General features: G+C 45.0%; 1 protein-coding gene across 1 annotated transcript in view; it reads left to right on the forward strand.

The window, feature by feature from the left end:
- Positions 1-432: 432 nt before the first annotated feature.
- The window catches only part of CACNG4 (calcium voltage-gated channel auxiliary subunit gamma 4), a 575,352-nt gene continuing 561,126 nt past the window's right edge, over positions 433-14,658 (forward strand). The window contains exon 1 of the mRNA XM_069199890.1: positions 433-646. Coding sequence (XP_069055991.1) covers positions 433-646 — 214 coding nt within the window. The remainder of the gene's footprint in view (positions 647-14,658) is intronic.

A 14,658-nucleotide genomic window follows, 5' to 3' on the forward strand; every position in this document is an offset into this window, starting at 1 on the left:
TGCCAAGAAGTGAGTCTGTGTCTGGTCCTCGTGAAAAAGATTGTTCTTTGCTTCCTATTTTGCATTTCCCCTCGTGATTGGCTTCGGCGGGGGGTGGGCGTGGCCTAGAGGCAGCGCTTGCATCCTAAGTCTTCGGTGATGCTCAATGCTTCTTCTGAGTTTGGGGGAAGTAAATATTCTGGGTTCCGTCAGTGGTACACGAGCGGGGAGCGCACCAAAGGTTCGGGCGGTGTTTGAGGCAGGAGGGTACTCCAATAGCTATGTTCAGGTCGCTACTTTGTGAAGAAATTGCACTTTTCCAGCACAATGTCCCCCTGGGCTGCACAGGTGGTCAGGCGTAAGCGGCCCCATAGTTTTCGCAGGGGAGACGCTTAGCTGCTGCTCCAGTCACCGCCCCAGCTCCACGGGCAGTGCTGTGGACTATGAAGCACCATGGTGTGGTGTGACCGCGGAATACAGATGCTGCTGACCACCGTGGGGGCCTTCGCCGCCTTCAGTCTCATGACCATAGCTATAGGCACCGACTACTGGCTCTACTCCCGGGCGCACATTTGCAACGGCACCAACATCACTCTGGACGACATGCCCAAAAAGACCAAAGGGGACCTGACCCACTCGGGGCTCTGGCGGATCTGCTGCATAGAAGGTAAGACGTTGCATGTCCGAGGGGTCAGGGTGTGCCAGCGGGGTGGCCACGTTATTCCATACAGATGGGTCAGTGATACCAGTTTGAACAAACAACACTGCCTAGGACGAGTTCAGACAAAGATTCGAAATCCTCCCTTTCTGTAGCAAGAAATGTCAGAGCATCTGTTTAAGGACGCTCCCCCAGATGTGTCAAAGCCAGCGGTCTGCACACATTGCTCCTCCAGATAGGCCAATGACAATAGTTTGGTCACATTGTGTTCTCTAGCTCTGACATTTGCCATCATTTGAGAGCATTGTTTATCTAAAAAAGTAGCTTTCTAAACAAATTACTTGCTCCAGATGGACTTACACAACAGGTCTGTTTTTGTCCAGATTGCCGAGGATCCAAGATCGGACTCGTGACATGCCCAATGGTGACACGGGTCACGTTTTTAATACATGCCTTCCTTATTGGCCCACATTTAAGCTCAGTTGGGCCACTAGGTGGGTGAGTGTTGGAAGTCTAAGCGCAGAAGAGGTGTGCCCAGACTACCTGCTCTTGGTCGGTTTTAGCTTCTCCTTTGTAGGAATGACTGGTCACTGATGTCGTTCTGAGCTGAAAGGCAGGGTAGAGGGCGGAATACGTGAGAGACAGGTGGGCACAAGATGAGGCACGTGGTCACCAGAGCGCAGGTGCGTTTCGTGGAGGTGTGGAGGCCAGTGCAGGACCACTTGCTAGACCGACGCCCGATCCACCACAGCGCGTGCTGTCGTTCCACAGACACTCTCCACACGCGGGTCTTGGGAGCGAGCGTAGATGAGCTCATGAGGATGACAGTGGTCGTGTTTTCACTGTGGGGCAGCCAGAACGTTCCTTTCTTTGGTTGTGGACAGCCCCTTGACCCCACAGTGTCTTAGCGCACAAGGGAGAGAGCAGATGCGAACTGGCTTCTAATGAAATCCAAAGCCTGGCATGGCTCTGACTCGTCCCCGTCACAGACAACCTTTTAGAGACAGTGGCACCGAGAGTGTGAGCGCGAGACAGTCTGTTTCGGGACAACAGAGGAGAAACTCATGGGGCACGCGAGGTGCCTGTGATGGCAGGGGGGCTTCTGCGCATGGCGACGAGACGCAAAGGAGCGGAACTTATATATGAACGCGGTATCTGGAGGTGCTGGTCATTGCGGGGGATGGACACATAAAGATTTGAGTCAGGGAGGGCAGTCCCCCTGCGCGGTCCCCTGGGTGCAGTCACGACTGCATGTTTACCCTTGGCGCGGGCTAGAAGATATCTTTGCCCCCTACACCGGTTGTAACGAGAAGACTGCCTGGGTGCGCAGGGTGGGAGTGGTATGCTCAGCAGTGGGTCCGGTCTAAGGTTTACATCAGCTTCAGTCCTTGGGGGACAGGGTGCAACCATACCAGTACAAAAAGCTGCGATGTGTTGCCTGATGTTGTAGACTCCTGCGCTCCAGTGGAAGTGCTCGTGTTTTCAGCGGGTGGTTTCTCTCACCCGGGGTATTCATTGTGTTTTCTGGAAGTTTGCTGCTCCCCCTGCCGTTCTGCAGGTGGCCGTGTTTTCGCCAGCCGTGCACTGGATTATTGATTGCATTTCCGAACTCCATTGTACGTTCAGGTCCGGGGGTTATGCTTTTAACCCTTGGGCGTCACCTGAGCTGTTGCGGGTGTGGTCCGTGTTGTGAGCCGCTCTGCTGTGCACGGGTGTGTTGTGAAGACACCAGTCACGTTTCTAAGTATGTTTTGTGGCGTGTTAGGCAGCGTACCACGGCTGTTGCAAGTGTTGTAGTGATTTGTGGCGGGACATGAGGCACGCCCACCTATGGTTGCCACCTGAAGCTTTTGATGTTCTGTTTAGCAGACTCCAGAGAGGTGTCAATATGTCTCCCTGGCCCCCAGAGCAGAGCACCGTTCTGAAGTGGCCCGAGACAGACCTTCACCTCCGGAACAACACGAGATTGTTCTCAGGTGGCGCTCCTTCTACTTTGTATTTGATGTTGTTGTTGCTAGGCAACCAGCATCTCTGAGATCGCCATGGGAACCTGAGAGTGTATTATACATAACCCCGCCAGGCCAGCGTCTGAACCTCTGCTCGAGCACCCGGAAGATGCTTCTCTTTTAGCTAATGAATCTTTTATATTTAGTGGTTGCCTCGTTTTCAGGCGCCGTCCCTCTCACGCAACTTTGCTTTTTTTTAATGCTCAGATTTTTCAAATGCTAACAACTTTTATGATTGCAAATCAGAAAGCAATAGGGGAAACGCAGGAAGGAGCGTCTCTACTGATATAACAGCATATCGCTGTCGTGGGCTGCGGTTTATTTCAGATTTGGGGTGCTGAAAATCATGACAGTAACTTGAAAAGCGTAAATTCACAACCGTTAAGTGATGTGAGGCTGGGGGTGCTGCAGCACCTGCCCCAACTCCACGTGTGAGGATGTTTTACGGAGGAGAACACAAAGAGTGTTTGCTTTAATTAGCGTGTGTTAGTGTGCCTGTAGTTTACGTGTATGCGATTGTGCCTGTTTGTGCTGAACTGCTTGTATATTAGTTGTAGGATATATGTCTATGGGTGTTTGTGTGTAATTGCACTTGGCTTTTTCTGCTCTTGGTGTGTTTTAGCGTGTGTTGAAGTAAGGATGTTTTGTTATTTTTTGTGTGCATGTCTGCCTATATACGTTAGTCTTCTGTGCGTGATAATGTATGCATCTTTTAGTAACGGTGTTCATCAGACTGCGCGTTTCTGTGTTAATGTGTGTCACTGTGCACTTATGATGTTTGTGTATTAGCGTGTGTGTCTTGAACAACCTCACAAACCAAACAGATGTTTAGCAACCTGTGGGAAAGTGCAGTCTGCATAGAAAATTCTGAAGACAGAAACAGGCTCTGAATTTAAGGAATAAGCTAGTTTTTAGTTAATATCCACGGGTTCCTCGAAAATTTGAATTTCTTATATTTGCCACAGTTTCCAATTCTACATAACATAGACGTTGGTAGATAATCCCACAGTCTTGCTCTTATCTAAAGATCACCGCGTATGGTTAATTAATGAAATCGTGGTTTTCTTTGATGAATGTTGTTTTTTTGTTCATTTCTGCGGTTGCCCTTTCAGACCTACACAGTTAGCTGTGCCTTGGGCTGCAGATCAGGCGAGCGCTGTCCAGCCCGAGGTGCTGAAGCTGCCTTTGGGTCGCGCGGGGTACTCTGAGGACAGATAAGGGCAAGGCTCAGAGGCGAGCTCCTGTCATTTCCCGGAAGCTTGTTTATGCCTCTGAATGTGGCTGTTTTTTATTTCCGCACTGGTGCACTCGGCACGTCAGCTTCAGTCAGGCGAACTGAGCGAGTGCAGCGAGCACACATGAAGCCTGGATTTCACATGTTCTGGCTAATTCCACAGGACAGCCCTATCCCAGCAGTCATGTGTGGAAGAAGGGGGCCACTCTTACGCACTGCACTATAGATGCTACAATATACTGCATAAATATTTATATATTTGCCTTTGAACAGCGGGGGTTGAATGCAGGACCTCCTCTGTCTGGGTCTATGCTGATCCTCCATATGCAAAAAAAACCTTAGTACACGTCCCTTACCGCTGTGCACTGAGGGCCGAGTATATGTGTTGCGTCCTCATGTGCACATACCCCTCCCCGCAAGACTTCACCCCTGTGCACTGAGGGTTGAATGCAGGGCCTGAACCCAGCCGTAGTATGAACACACCTTTCTACCTTTGGCCAACCTGGGCGCCCAGCCCCTGAGTGGGCCCACACCTCATTCCCGCCAGCCAAAATAGGTACTTGCATCTGTATCCCCCTGATGGGTACATCAGTAGAATGTCTACGGTAGTGTCATAAATAATGTAAATGATAAGGTGATACGTGATGTCAACAGCGAAGTCATCAGTTATGTCATTTGTGATAGTATCTGTGACGTCTTGTGTGAAGTCGTGAGCAGTGTAATGAAGAGAGTTATGGTTCACTTAGCTAAACATAACAAGCAAACTTCAGTGTTTTTTAGGTTTTGTCTCCTAATCAGAACTTGAGTTTTTTAAACTCACTTTTATTTTTTATAAGCAGAAGACATTCTAAATGCATTATCATACTTACTGTCAAGACTACCAATGTAATACCCAGATATTGTAGCCGTGTTCTCATCTTTGTGGTTTGTAGAATGTTTGCACTTCACATATCGTGAGCAGCTGCAGGGCACCAGTTTATCTTTGGCTTATCTAACACCTGTAAACATATTCACTGTTTTACACCAATGCACAGACTGTAAAAAACATGTATAAACTGCTATATTCGTTTCCCTCCCTGATTACATTGTCATTGTAAGCCCCTTGATCTGGCAGTCCTTATGTTGGATTTTGGAGAGCCATGTTTGAGAGATGTTGGTATTAAAACTGACAGACAAGTGGTGGTCGCTTAGAAATGTTGTGGGGGAAGAGCAGTCACATGCTTGCTGATGCTACCACAAATAAGTGTTGCGAGATACTAGGACATGACAATGCTTTAGAATATGGGTGGCAAATATATAAGATAAAGTTACTTTATCTCTGCAACGGATCAGCGTTAAGTTTTTTGCAAGCTTCATGTTTGAGTGAGAAGGGAGGAGGCCAGAGATGCTGGTCCTAGTAGGATACGAAGCTCATTGCAGGAAAGGACCACTAATATTTCGGAACCATTGGAATCTCACAAGCCCTGCCCCTTCTACTTTTATCATGTAACCCATCTTTCAGAGATAATTTAGGAGTACATTTAGTAATCAATATTTCTCAGGAGGGTATATGCATAAAAGCAGATGCATACTCCTGCTGAATCTATTACCAATACACTTCACATTGTTGTTTCATGTACCAAAAAGTGGTACCATGACCTAGCCTGAGGATACAGGTGCAAGTGGGATGCTCAAATATGTATAAACAACACTTGCATTTTTATTTTTCAGGTTAGGTTATTCAGAAATGTAAACACAATGCACCTAAGTAGTGACAAGTAGTTGAATTTCTAATACAGTACATTAAAACCCTTTTAAAACTGTGGAAATATTAGTATCAATAAATATCAATATACCAAGTCAAATCTACCCGGCTGAGTCATTGGCCTAACCTAGATGCTTAATAAACCATTCTACTTAGAAAGGGTATAAAATGATTCTTTCTGGATAAACATGCCCTAGTATCAATCCATACAACAATGAAACGTATAACTGGATGGATGGACGCACGCATACGCACACAGACACACACTTTAGCGCACACACATTCTTTCCCCACATGGTCACCTAGCAGTCTAGGCACACACAACCACACACTAAAACTCAAAACCCCCCAGACCTTCTTACATACCATGGTGGGTCTGGCAGTCCATAAATAGCAAGGTTCTTCTACATTTTCATATTCAGCACAAAGATTCCTTATTTAGCAAAATTACTTATGGTCTATCCTGGTCCATTCACAACTACACAGCTATTTTTAAATGAAACCAATATTTGTTAAAGCCCATTAAATCTAAGCAGTGCACACATTGTTGGGAATTATGAAATGCCCCTATCAGAATATTGTTACTGAATTGAGAAACGCCATATATCCAACGAGTTACGAGCCTTCCCATTGTACAAACACTGGTACATATGTAGCACTGGAATTCGTGTAAATCTCACATCTGCACCTGAAATAGAACAATGCAGCTCAATTATTTTTTTAAAAAAAGGTAAATCTTCGCACTGTTCACTCTGTTGCTACTTTTTCAGTAACATAGAAAACCACCGATTATTGGTGGACACATGTAAATAAAATCTTAATTTTTCACTGCCTAAGTAAATGGACAATGGAATGATCATTCATAGAACATTTTGTAGAATACAGTATGTTTCTAAATAATGTTGACCAAGAAAGATCTTCGAGTTAGTATCACACGTTATAGTACTGTCCAATGGTGAATATAAGGCACTGTACTCATTATTTAGAAAATGTATGCATGCATTTTCTAGGAACTATAATAAATCCATGACCCTTTACGTAATTTGCCTTTGGTACCTGAGCTGACCAAGCCTACCTGTGCCCGAGCATTTTTCAAGGCAAATGTTGGCCCTGTCGCAGTTAGAGGAATGACAGGATACGGCCAAGCCATGGAAAGGACCGGTCTCTCTCCCTATTTCAAACAACATCCTGCTTAGTAAGGAAGAACTCCTGTAAGACAATATTAGCATAAATAAACGTCCGGATGCCTGTTTTTCTCTTCCTGCTGCACCGCAGTTACAATTCAGCACAGAAAAAAGAACGTGCTAATGCGTTTTGCAGTGTGCATCTAAGGCGAATTTTACATATCTATTCCACTGAAAAGCTACAACCTGAGGGTGATCATGCTCTCTGCTAGCTCTTTGTCCGGTTCATTTTTATGATAATTATCAAAGTGTGGGCATTTTTACCTCACGCACATTTTCTTTCACTAAAAAAATGGAAACACAAATTAAAAGTGACCACTACAGCGTGCTTTATAACTGATATGCAGATTATCAAACTGCTCAGGTCGTTTTGACCAATGTTACTGCTAAAAAAGGCACAGGTTGCATTTCCATTCTTCGGGGAAATTCATCAGTTTAGCTGTGACCCCCACATATTTTCACTCTGCCATCTGGTGTGTGTGTGTATGTGTTTTTTTTTTACCTCTACAGTGATTTAGGTTCTTCTAATCAGACCAAACCACATGTGCTCCTTTTAAATGAATAACCATTTTATTCTCAGTTGCCATACTTATCACTCCGCTAATTCTGGATCTTTGGTACCCGGAGTTGCAGTACATTTGTGCAGAGTACAGACACTGTCTGTTGGAAATAAAGGCACCGTTTTAAACTTATGCTCCAAACATACTATGCGCTTTTTCAGCGCGTTTGTCCTATTGCTTGGATTATACGTTAAACTATGTATTCAAAATATATATCATGCATTCAAACGTCAATTATGCTATCAAAATTATTCAAGCTTTTGAATAACCTTTGCTGCAAAGAAACTAAGTAAGTGTTATATTATCTGTAATACTTTACTAATTAGGGAATGTGAAATATATTCTAGCCGAGTCCATGCAAATGCTACAAAAAAGGCCTACACATCATTGGCTGGAATCCCTGTCACTTCACTCTAAATTCACACATTTTACTCAGCCCGAGCTAGCTGCTGCCGATAGTTACACATCTTGCTAAGATTCAGCGAACAGCTGTCAGTAGTAAGGAAAGCCACACAAAGGCCTAAGTAAGGAGCTGCACTTAGCCTCATGCTTTCCTGGAGCTATGAAAATACAAAAGCGCATTTTTACTTTCAGGTGGTAGGGCAGGGCCAGAACACTGAACGTACACTCTGAGAGAAGTATAGGTCATGTCCTGCTGCAGAGGGGAGGTGGTTTCCTTTGAACTTAAGAGGGATTAACTTGGAGAGGCGAGGGCTGATTTGGGAGGCAGGAAAGAAGTGCCTAATTTGAGTCAGTGGTTGAGGGTGTGGGCTACCGGCACTTATTTTGTGAACCAGCACTTATTTTTCCACATCAGTTACTCACTGAGCACAAGATAGGAAAAACACACAGATCGCAATTACTGTCCATACATTTCTGTATTAATAATGGATATGGGTAAATGCCCTGTAAGGGCCTACTTTTAAGTTCCCAAATAAATGTGTGGTGAGATACTGGGGCCAGAATTAACGAATCCAGCTGGTATCTTAGCGAGATAAACTTCCTGAAATGGGGAATAACTTGCTGGACCCAAAATTACCAAGACTCTTTTACACAGGTTTTTCCTAAATCAGGGAACTTTAGCATTGGTATTTTCAACCTACTCTCGACAGATGGTAAATGTCAGTAGGGGGGTGGTGTTGGTAGATGGGTCACAGATTGGAAAACTGGAGGAAGAGAAAGACGACAAAGCCGACACAAAGGGTGAAATCAGGAACCTGCAAGAATTGGGTAAAGGGGAAGGGAGTGTCTGGTGGTGGATTAAAGAGGCACCAGGTGGATTTAAGACTACCAGCCTTGGTATTCAGTGCGTGACATTTAATTGCACCAGCACTCTTTCTTGTTTAAATTAAGCACTGCAGGAGAGCTCTTCAATAAAGGAGGTACAATCATGAACTTTGTGGTGAATTGGTTTTGTAGGATAGCTTTTGGCCATAAAGCATATTCCTGAGAATGGATGTGGCTCACACTGGAGCTAAATCTGGCAGGGTAAAGTCAGGGCATTGTGTTTGAAATATACGAAAATAAAAAGGATTCTTGCCTGCTGCCCTTTCAATTCATGCCTATCTCACTGCACAATGGAGAGAGGTGTGTCCAGAGTTTGTTGGCCGAGCTTTTGGCCCAGAATTCAGGCATAGAGACACTAGCTTCCTGTTGACCCTAGTGGACTAAAATGAATCAAAGACCTCCTGGAAAAGTTTGTTTGTTAACCCTGACCAATGTGTTACATTCTGAATCCTGAGTTTATGCTTCCCCAGACCAAGCACCCTTAGAAAATACCTACCCGTATGGATGTTATGTGAATCCTACACCTTGAAGTCCCCTTTGTCAACATTTTCTATACACTGATTTACACACGTATGATTCATTGTATCTGTATGTGTGTGTGTGATGTAAAGTGCTCCAACACCCTATGCTTGTAATAGAGGTGCTATAAAAACAAATGAAGTGCATGTGAGAAAGGGGCCATGGAAAGATAAGAAACACTGTTGGAAGATGATGGTGAGAGAATCATAGAAAACCCCCAATATAGATTGATGTATCATGATGCACTGTAAGGTCATCATTTACTATGTTTTAAAAAATAATACAGTTGAATATATAATGAAAAATGTGTTGTAGAATGCACAATTTTTGCCATTAACAAAAATAAATCTTGGGAGTACCCCCAAACCCATTGTAGTGGTCAGGCTCGCTCGCTATACACCCTACTGGGGCTGGTCTGGCAAGATTTGTCAGGGCTTTTTTGGTACCCCAGTTCAGCCATGGCCTGGACTATAACAAATGGAGCAATAACAACTGGGCATTTCACCTTATAGTCCCTATGGCATTTCCCTTCTGTGGGTGAACGTGGCAGAAGGTCCTTTGGGCAGGAAAAGTTGTTGCAGATGGAGAGAAATCCAGTGGGCCTTAATGAACTAGGCTTTCTTCTTGGCCTAAACAGGAGTTCTGGCAAGCATCATGCAACTAGAAATCATGATCTGTAGTTGAAAGAACTATCCTGGAAGTTTGGAGATTTTTTTACCTGAGGAAGAAGTGCTATAGTATTGTGTTAGAAAAGCTGTACCTTCGAAAATTGAGGACTGCAACAAGAAGATGAACCTATCAGAAAAAGACATAACCTTGGAAGCTTCATTGTAGATTATTTCCCAGTAGGAGCTTTTTGGTAGGAAGTTTGATGCAAAAGAATGAAAGAAAGAAAGAAAGAAAGAAAGGAAGGAAGGCAGAAAGAAAGGAAGAAAGAAAGAAAGAAAGAAGGGAGGGAGGGAGAGGGAGAAAGCAATGGACCCTCTGCAATTGGAATTTGATACTGTGAATGACGTGGACCCAGTTGTGACCTCCATATGATAATATAGGGATCAACAATTATCAGTCTAGACCATGTGTAACAAGAGATTGCACAATGATGGAATGGCACTTTCTGGTAGGATGTGATCTGAAGGGGCACAAAAGGTTTTACTGCCTTACCCGAAGAAACCCCAAGGGAACCCTCTCAAGGGGAAAATACACAAAGTGACTGGAGCAAGGTCAGGTAAATGAACTGGAAACTGGAAATCAGAGTCTGTTAAGAGCTGATGCCTGGCGCCTAGACCTTTGGTGGTCCACTTCTTGTACTTCGTTCTGCTCTTCATGAGAGTTTCCTCAAACTAGATGACTTTGGCCTGCTTTATGATATTGGCTGCAAATGCCACCTACCGCCACGGCGACGGCTGCCAACATACAGTCGCCGTGGCTACCGACTGTCCATGGCATTATGACTGTAGATGGAATTCTGCCAGAAGGCTGTCGGAATTCCGTCTACGGTAGTGGCGGCGGACGGCAGTAAGGTGGCGCTCCTGCCAACGGCAGCGCCATGCCAGCAAAACACTGCATACCATATCATGTTCCATGATACAGCCTGGTGGTGTTTTGCTGGCGGACGCTGCTGCTGGCAGCAGCGCCGCGTCCCGTCTCCTCCCAGAGGACCCCCTGCAAGCAGGTAAGTCCCATAGGAGAGGGGGGTGTCGTGTGCATGTGTGGGGGTGTGTGTGAGTGTGTGTGAATGCGTGCATGTGTGTGTAATGTGTGTGGGCATGAGTGTGTGTGTGTGTGTATGTGCATGTTGTGTCGTGTGCTTGCGTGTGTGCCTGGATGTATGTTCGTGAGTGTTGCTGTGAGTGTGTATGAATGCGTGGGTGAATGTGTGTATGCGTGTGTGTATGGGTGTGTATGTACGTGCATGTATGTGTGTAAATGTGCATGGGGGTCAGGAGAGGGAGGGGGAGGGTGGGGTACAGTTGCTGAGAGGGGAAGGGGGGCTGGGGAGACCCCTATCAGTGCCAGGGAAGGAGTTCCCTGGCACTGATAGTGCCTACTGCCATGGTTTCAGTGGCGGTACAGAAACCACTGAAACCATGGCGGTGGGCGGGGTCATAACGCCATGGGCGGCCTAGTCGGTCGGTGTGGTACATTGGCGGTTTGGCTTTGGCCAAACCTCCAATGTCATAATAGTGGAGGTAGGCCAGCCTGTTGGCGGTAATACCGCCACTATACTACCGACCGCCGGGGTCGTAATGACCCTCTTAGAGTCTTGTGGATCCATCCATTGACCATGTTTATTCTCCTCAGCAATGAAGCAGAAAGATGGCAATACTCTGCAGAAAAAAGGCCATCCTCCTGGCCAAGTTCTATAGAATTGCCAACCACTATCAGTGCACCGTATTAGGGTGGTGGGAGTGAGGGTATGTGAGAGCATAATTTACAAGCCACCTGATATCCTTGGCACCGCTTGGTGGTGTGGACTGAGTGTGTGGGAGCGATTGTTGGTGATTGTTACACTGTACAACAGTGTTGCTAGACACATTAATGCTTGCCAGAGACCTTACATGGATCACCTTAGCTTTTTACCTGTGTGGCCCAGGCCGCGGAGCTAATTTAAAGTGCTGCACTGCTCTGTATGTACATATTGCTACTATTGTTCAGAACTGGATAAACCTTAGGACTGTGTTAATTGAGTTGGAGTAATCGCTAGGGTGGGTCTCATGCTGACAGCGATTGCCACCTCATGTGGGTGCTGAGAGGGTATATGTTATTTACTGCAAATGTTGTTTTAACATAGTTGGGCCTACTACTTCTAGTGTTGTTTCACATGGTGATTCCTGCCCAGAATTACGTTATTCATGCTGTGTTAATTAATGTGTGTGCTGAATACAAAACTTATTTATATACACCACGTGGGAAGTATTTTTTGTGACACTCAGTGTAGTTGTGTGGTTTTGCTGTGCCATTGCTTGACACATTGTCCCTGTGATAAGCCTGAGTGCTCTGTGCAAGCTACCCATGGTTGAGTGCACGTTATACAGTGAGTGTAATCATCCACCCTTGACAGCAGTGGTGAGTTCTGCCTGGCCAGGGCCCAGCCTCAGCCAAGCAGAACGTGCCACCTCCAACACAAGCATAATGCAGCGTGGTGAAATCTCCGCCAACTCCGCCAACCCCTACTGTAGATACACCATTTTTCAAATAGTGATGAAAACACAGGAGGCTGTGTCTCCAAGTGAATGAAGCTATTGGTAAACCCAGTAGTACCTCTTGGATAGGAGTGCATGGAATCTTGCACATAACTTGATTAGCCTCAGAGTTGGAAGGAATATCTTCACCTTTGCCTTTTCAAATCAGGCTCCAATAAATCCTCCGTTCTGGCATGGAATTAGGGAGGATCTCGTGATGTTTAGTTTTAATTTAATTACAGTATACCGTTTTAAGTAAAACAGAACAAAGATATTTGTACTTGATTGTGAGTTATTTGACCTGGAATACACTAAGCAGGCTGTCACGCCCTCTCAAGCTCTTTGTGATCATTTATATAATTTTTTGATGATAAGTTAATATGGTCAAGAACATCATTTTAGACATAAAGCCTCCCAGACCGGTTCCCTGTCTTACACTGGAGGAGGATGGTACTTTGGATGACATAGCTGTTATCTGTACTAGTAAATTGGACTCCTGGAGCTTATGAAAGAGGAAGTTTTTAAGGCAACAGAGAAGTCCAACTCTTGGGCTCTTTACTAGATTCCTTTCTGCCTAAAGTTTGGAGCCTATTAGCAGATGATGTGTTTCCATCATTATTAAAGATTTGCAATCAATCATTAAAAAGGGTTTAAGTTCCTTGTGCCTGGAAAAGAGTGCTAAAAATTCCCTTGTTAAAAAAGCCTACAGTGGACCCGTTCGTTTTTAGTAACTATAGGCATATATTTCAGTTACCTTTCCCAGTCAAAATTCTTGAATGATATATCAGAATGAAGTTATCAACACATCTGGAAGTCCATGCCCTTCTAAAGGAGATACAATTTGGCTTCAGGCCTGCCATGGTACCAAATTCACTGTAGTTCAGGCTTAGGATGAGCTGCAGATGGTAGTGGTTCAGACTCAAATTGTGGCTTTGGTGCTGCTTGATCAATCAGCCTCTTTTGACACTGTTAACCATAAGATCTTGTCCATATTAGGGAAGATTGGGGTAGATGGGCAAGTATTTGATTGGATTAAATCCTCTCTAACAGATAGAACTCAAAAGATATTGCTCCCCCTTTTCACTCCATGGGGCATATTTACACAGAAGTGGCGCAGCACGGCGCTGCGCCATAATTGGCAGCGCCATGCTGCATCACTTCTGAAAAGCATGGATACACCATATTTAGTCAAATAAGGCACATCCCTGTGTTTCCCATAGCAATTATACAAAATTTAGCTGCCAGTGTTAGTTTTTGCAGCTGCCATAGATTTATGAATTCTTGTAAACCTGGCACAGCATTAAAAGCAATGGGTGTTGTTGTGAAACGCCGACAGCAACACCCACTGGGCACCTCTCTGTTGCAGACAACTGCATTGGAGGGGCCCATATTTAAAATGCGGCATTAAGCCATAAAAAGTGGCTCAACTCCACCTTGTCGATATGGCACAGTGAACAGCGCCATGCTCCGGTGGTACTAGGGGCATGTAAATAAGCCCCTAGGTTCAGAATAGTAGAATATGGAGTGACCCAGGGCTGCGTGCTTAGACAAGTTATTTTTAATATATATCTAAGCCCTCTTCCAGCCCTCACTCGATCCCACTGTATTAACCTAATTAACTATGAGGACTACACACAGCTGATTCTCTCCTTGTACAACTCTCAGCCAGAAGTACTGGACCTTTTTCCCAAATGTCTGAAGAATTGCGCTAATTTAGCTGAGTAGCAACTCCTTAAAGTTTAATGGAGACAAAACTGATATTCTGAGCTGCTCAAGTGGTAAGCCCTCTGCCGGACTTCCCTCCAATTTCTGCCTTCAGGCAGACAGTTTGGAAGTATCAGTTGCGGTCTGCAATTTTGAGGTCCATTTTGATAAGAACCTATCCTTGGAGGTCCATGTTAACAATACTATAGTGAATTGCTTTGCCCTGCTCTGTAATTTCTCTCGATAGTAGACTGCACAATCTTCAGTAGTCTTGATTATAGTAATGCCCTTTTATTAGGTGCCAAATGCAAAAAGAACAGTTGATGGACGGAATGTAGAACAAATCAAACATTCACCCCCAGTCACAGATCTGGGTTTAATCCATCAGGTTTTTTTCTCACCATGCCATTCCAGTTTAGACCCAGTCATATGCAAATCAGTCTTGTCCCTGTTCCCCATGGGAACAGTCCAGCCCGAACTGCCAGACCAGGTCCTCCCTGGACCAGAAACAAGCATCCTGGGACCAGTTTCGGGGTATCACCCCTCTTCAGCCAGGCTAGCTTGAATCTGGTGATTGGGGGTGAATGTTTGATTTGCTCTG

This window comes from Pleurodeles waltl, chromosome 7 (genome assembly GCF_031143425.1).
Source record: "Pleurodeles waltl isolate 20211129_DDA chromosome 7, aPleWal1.hap1.20221129, whole genome shotgun sequence".
In the NCBI taxonomy this organism is placed as follows: domain Eukaryota; kingdom Metazoa; phylum Chordata; class Amphibia; order Caudata; family Salamandridae; genus Pleurodeles; species Pleurodeles waltl.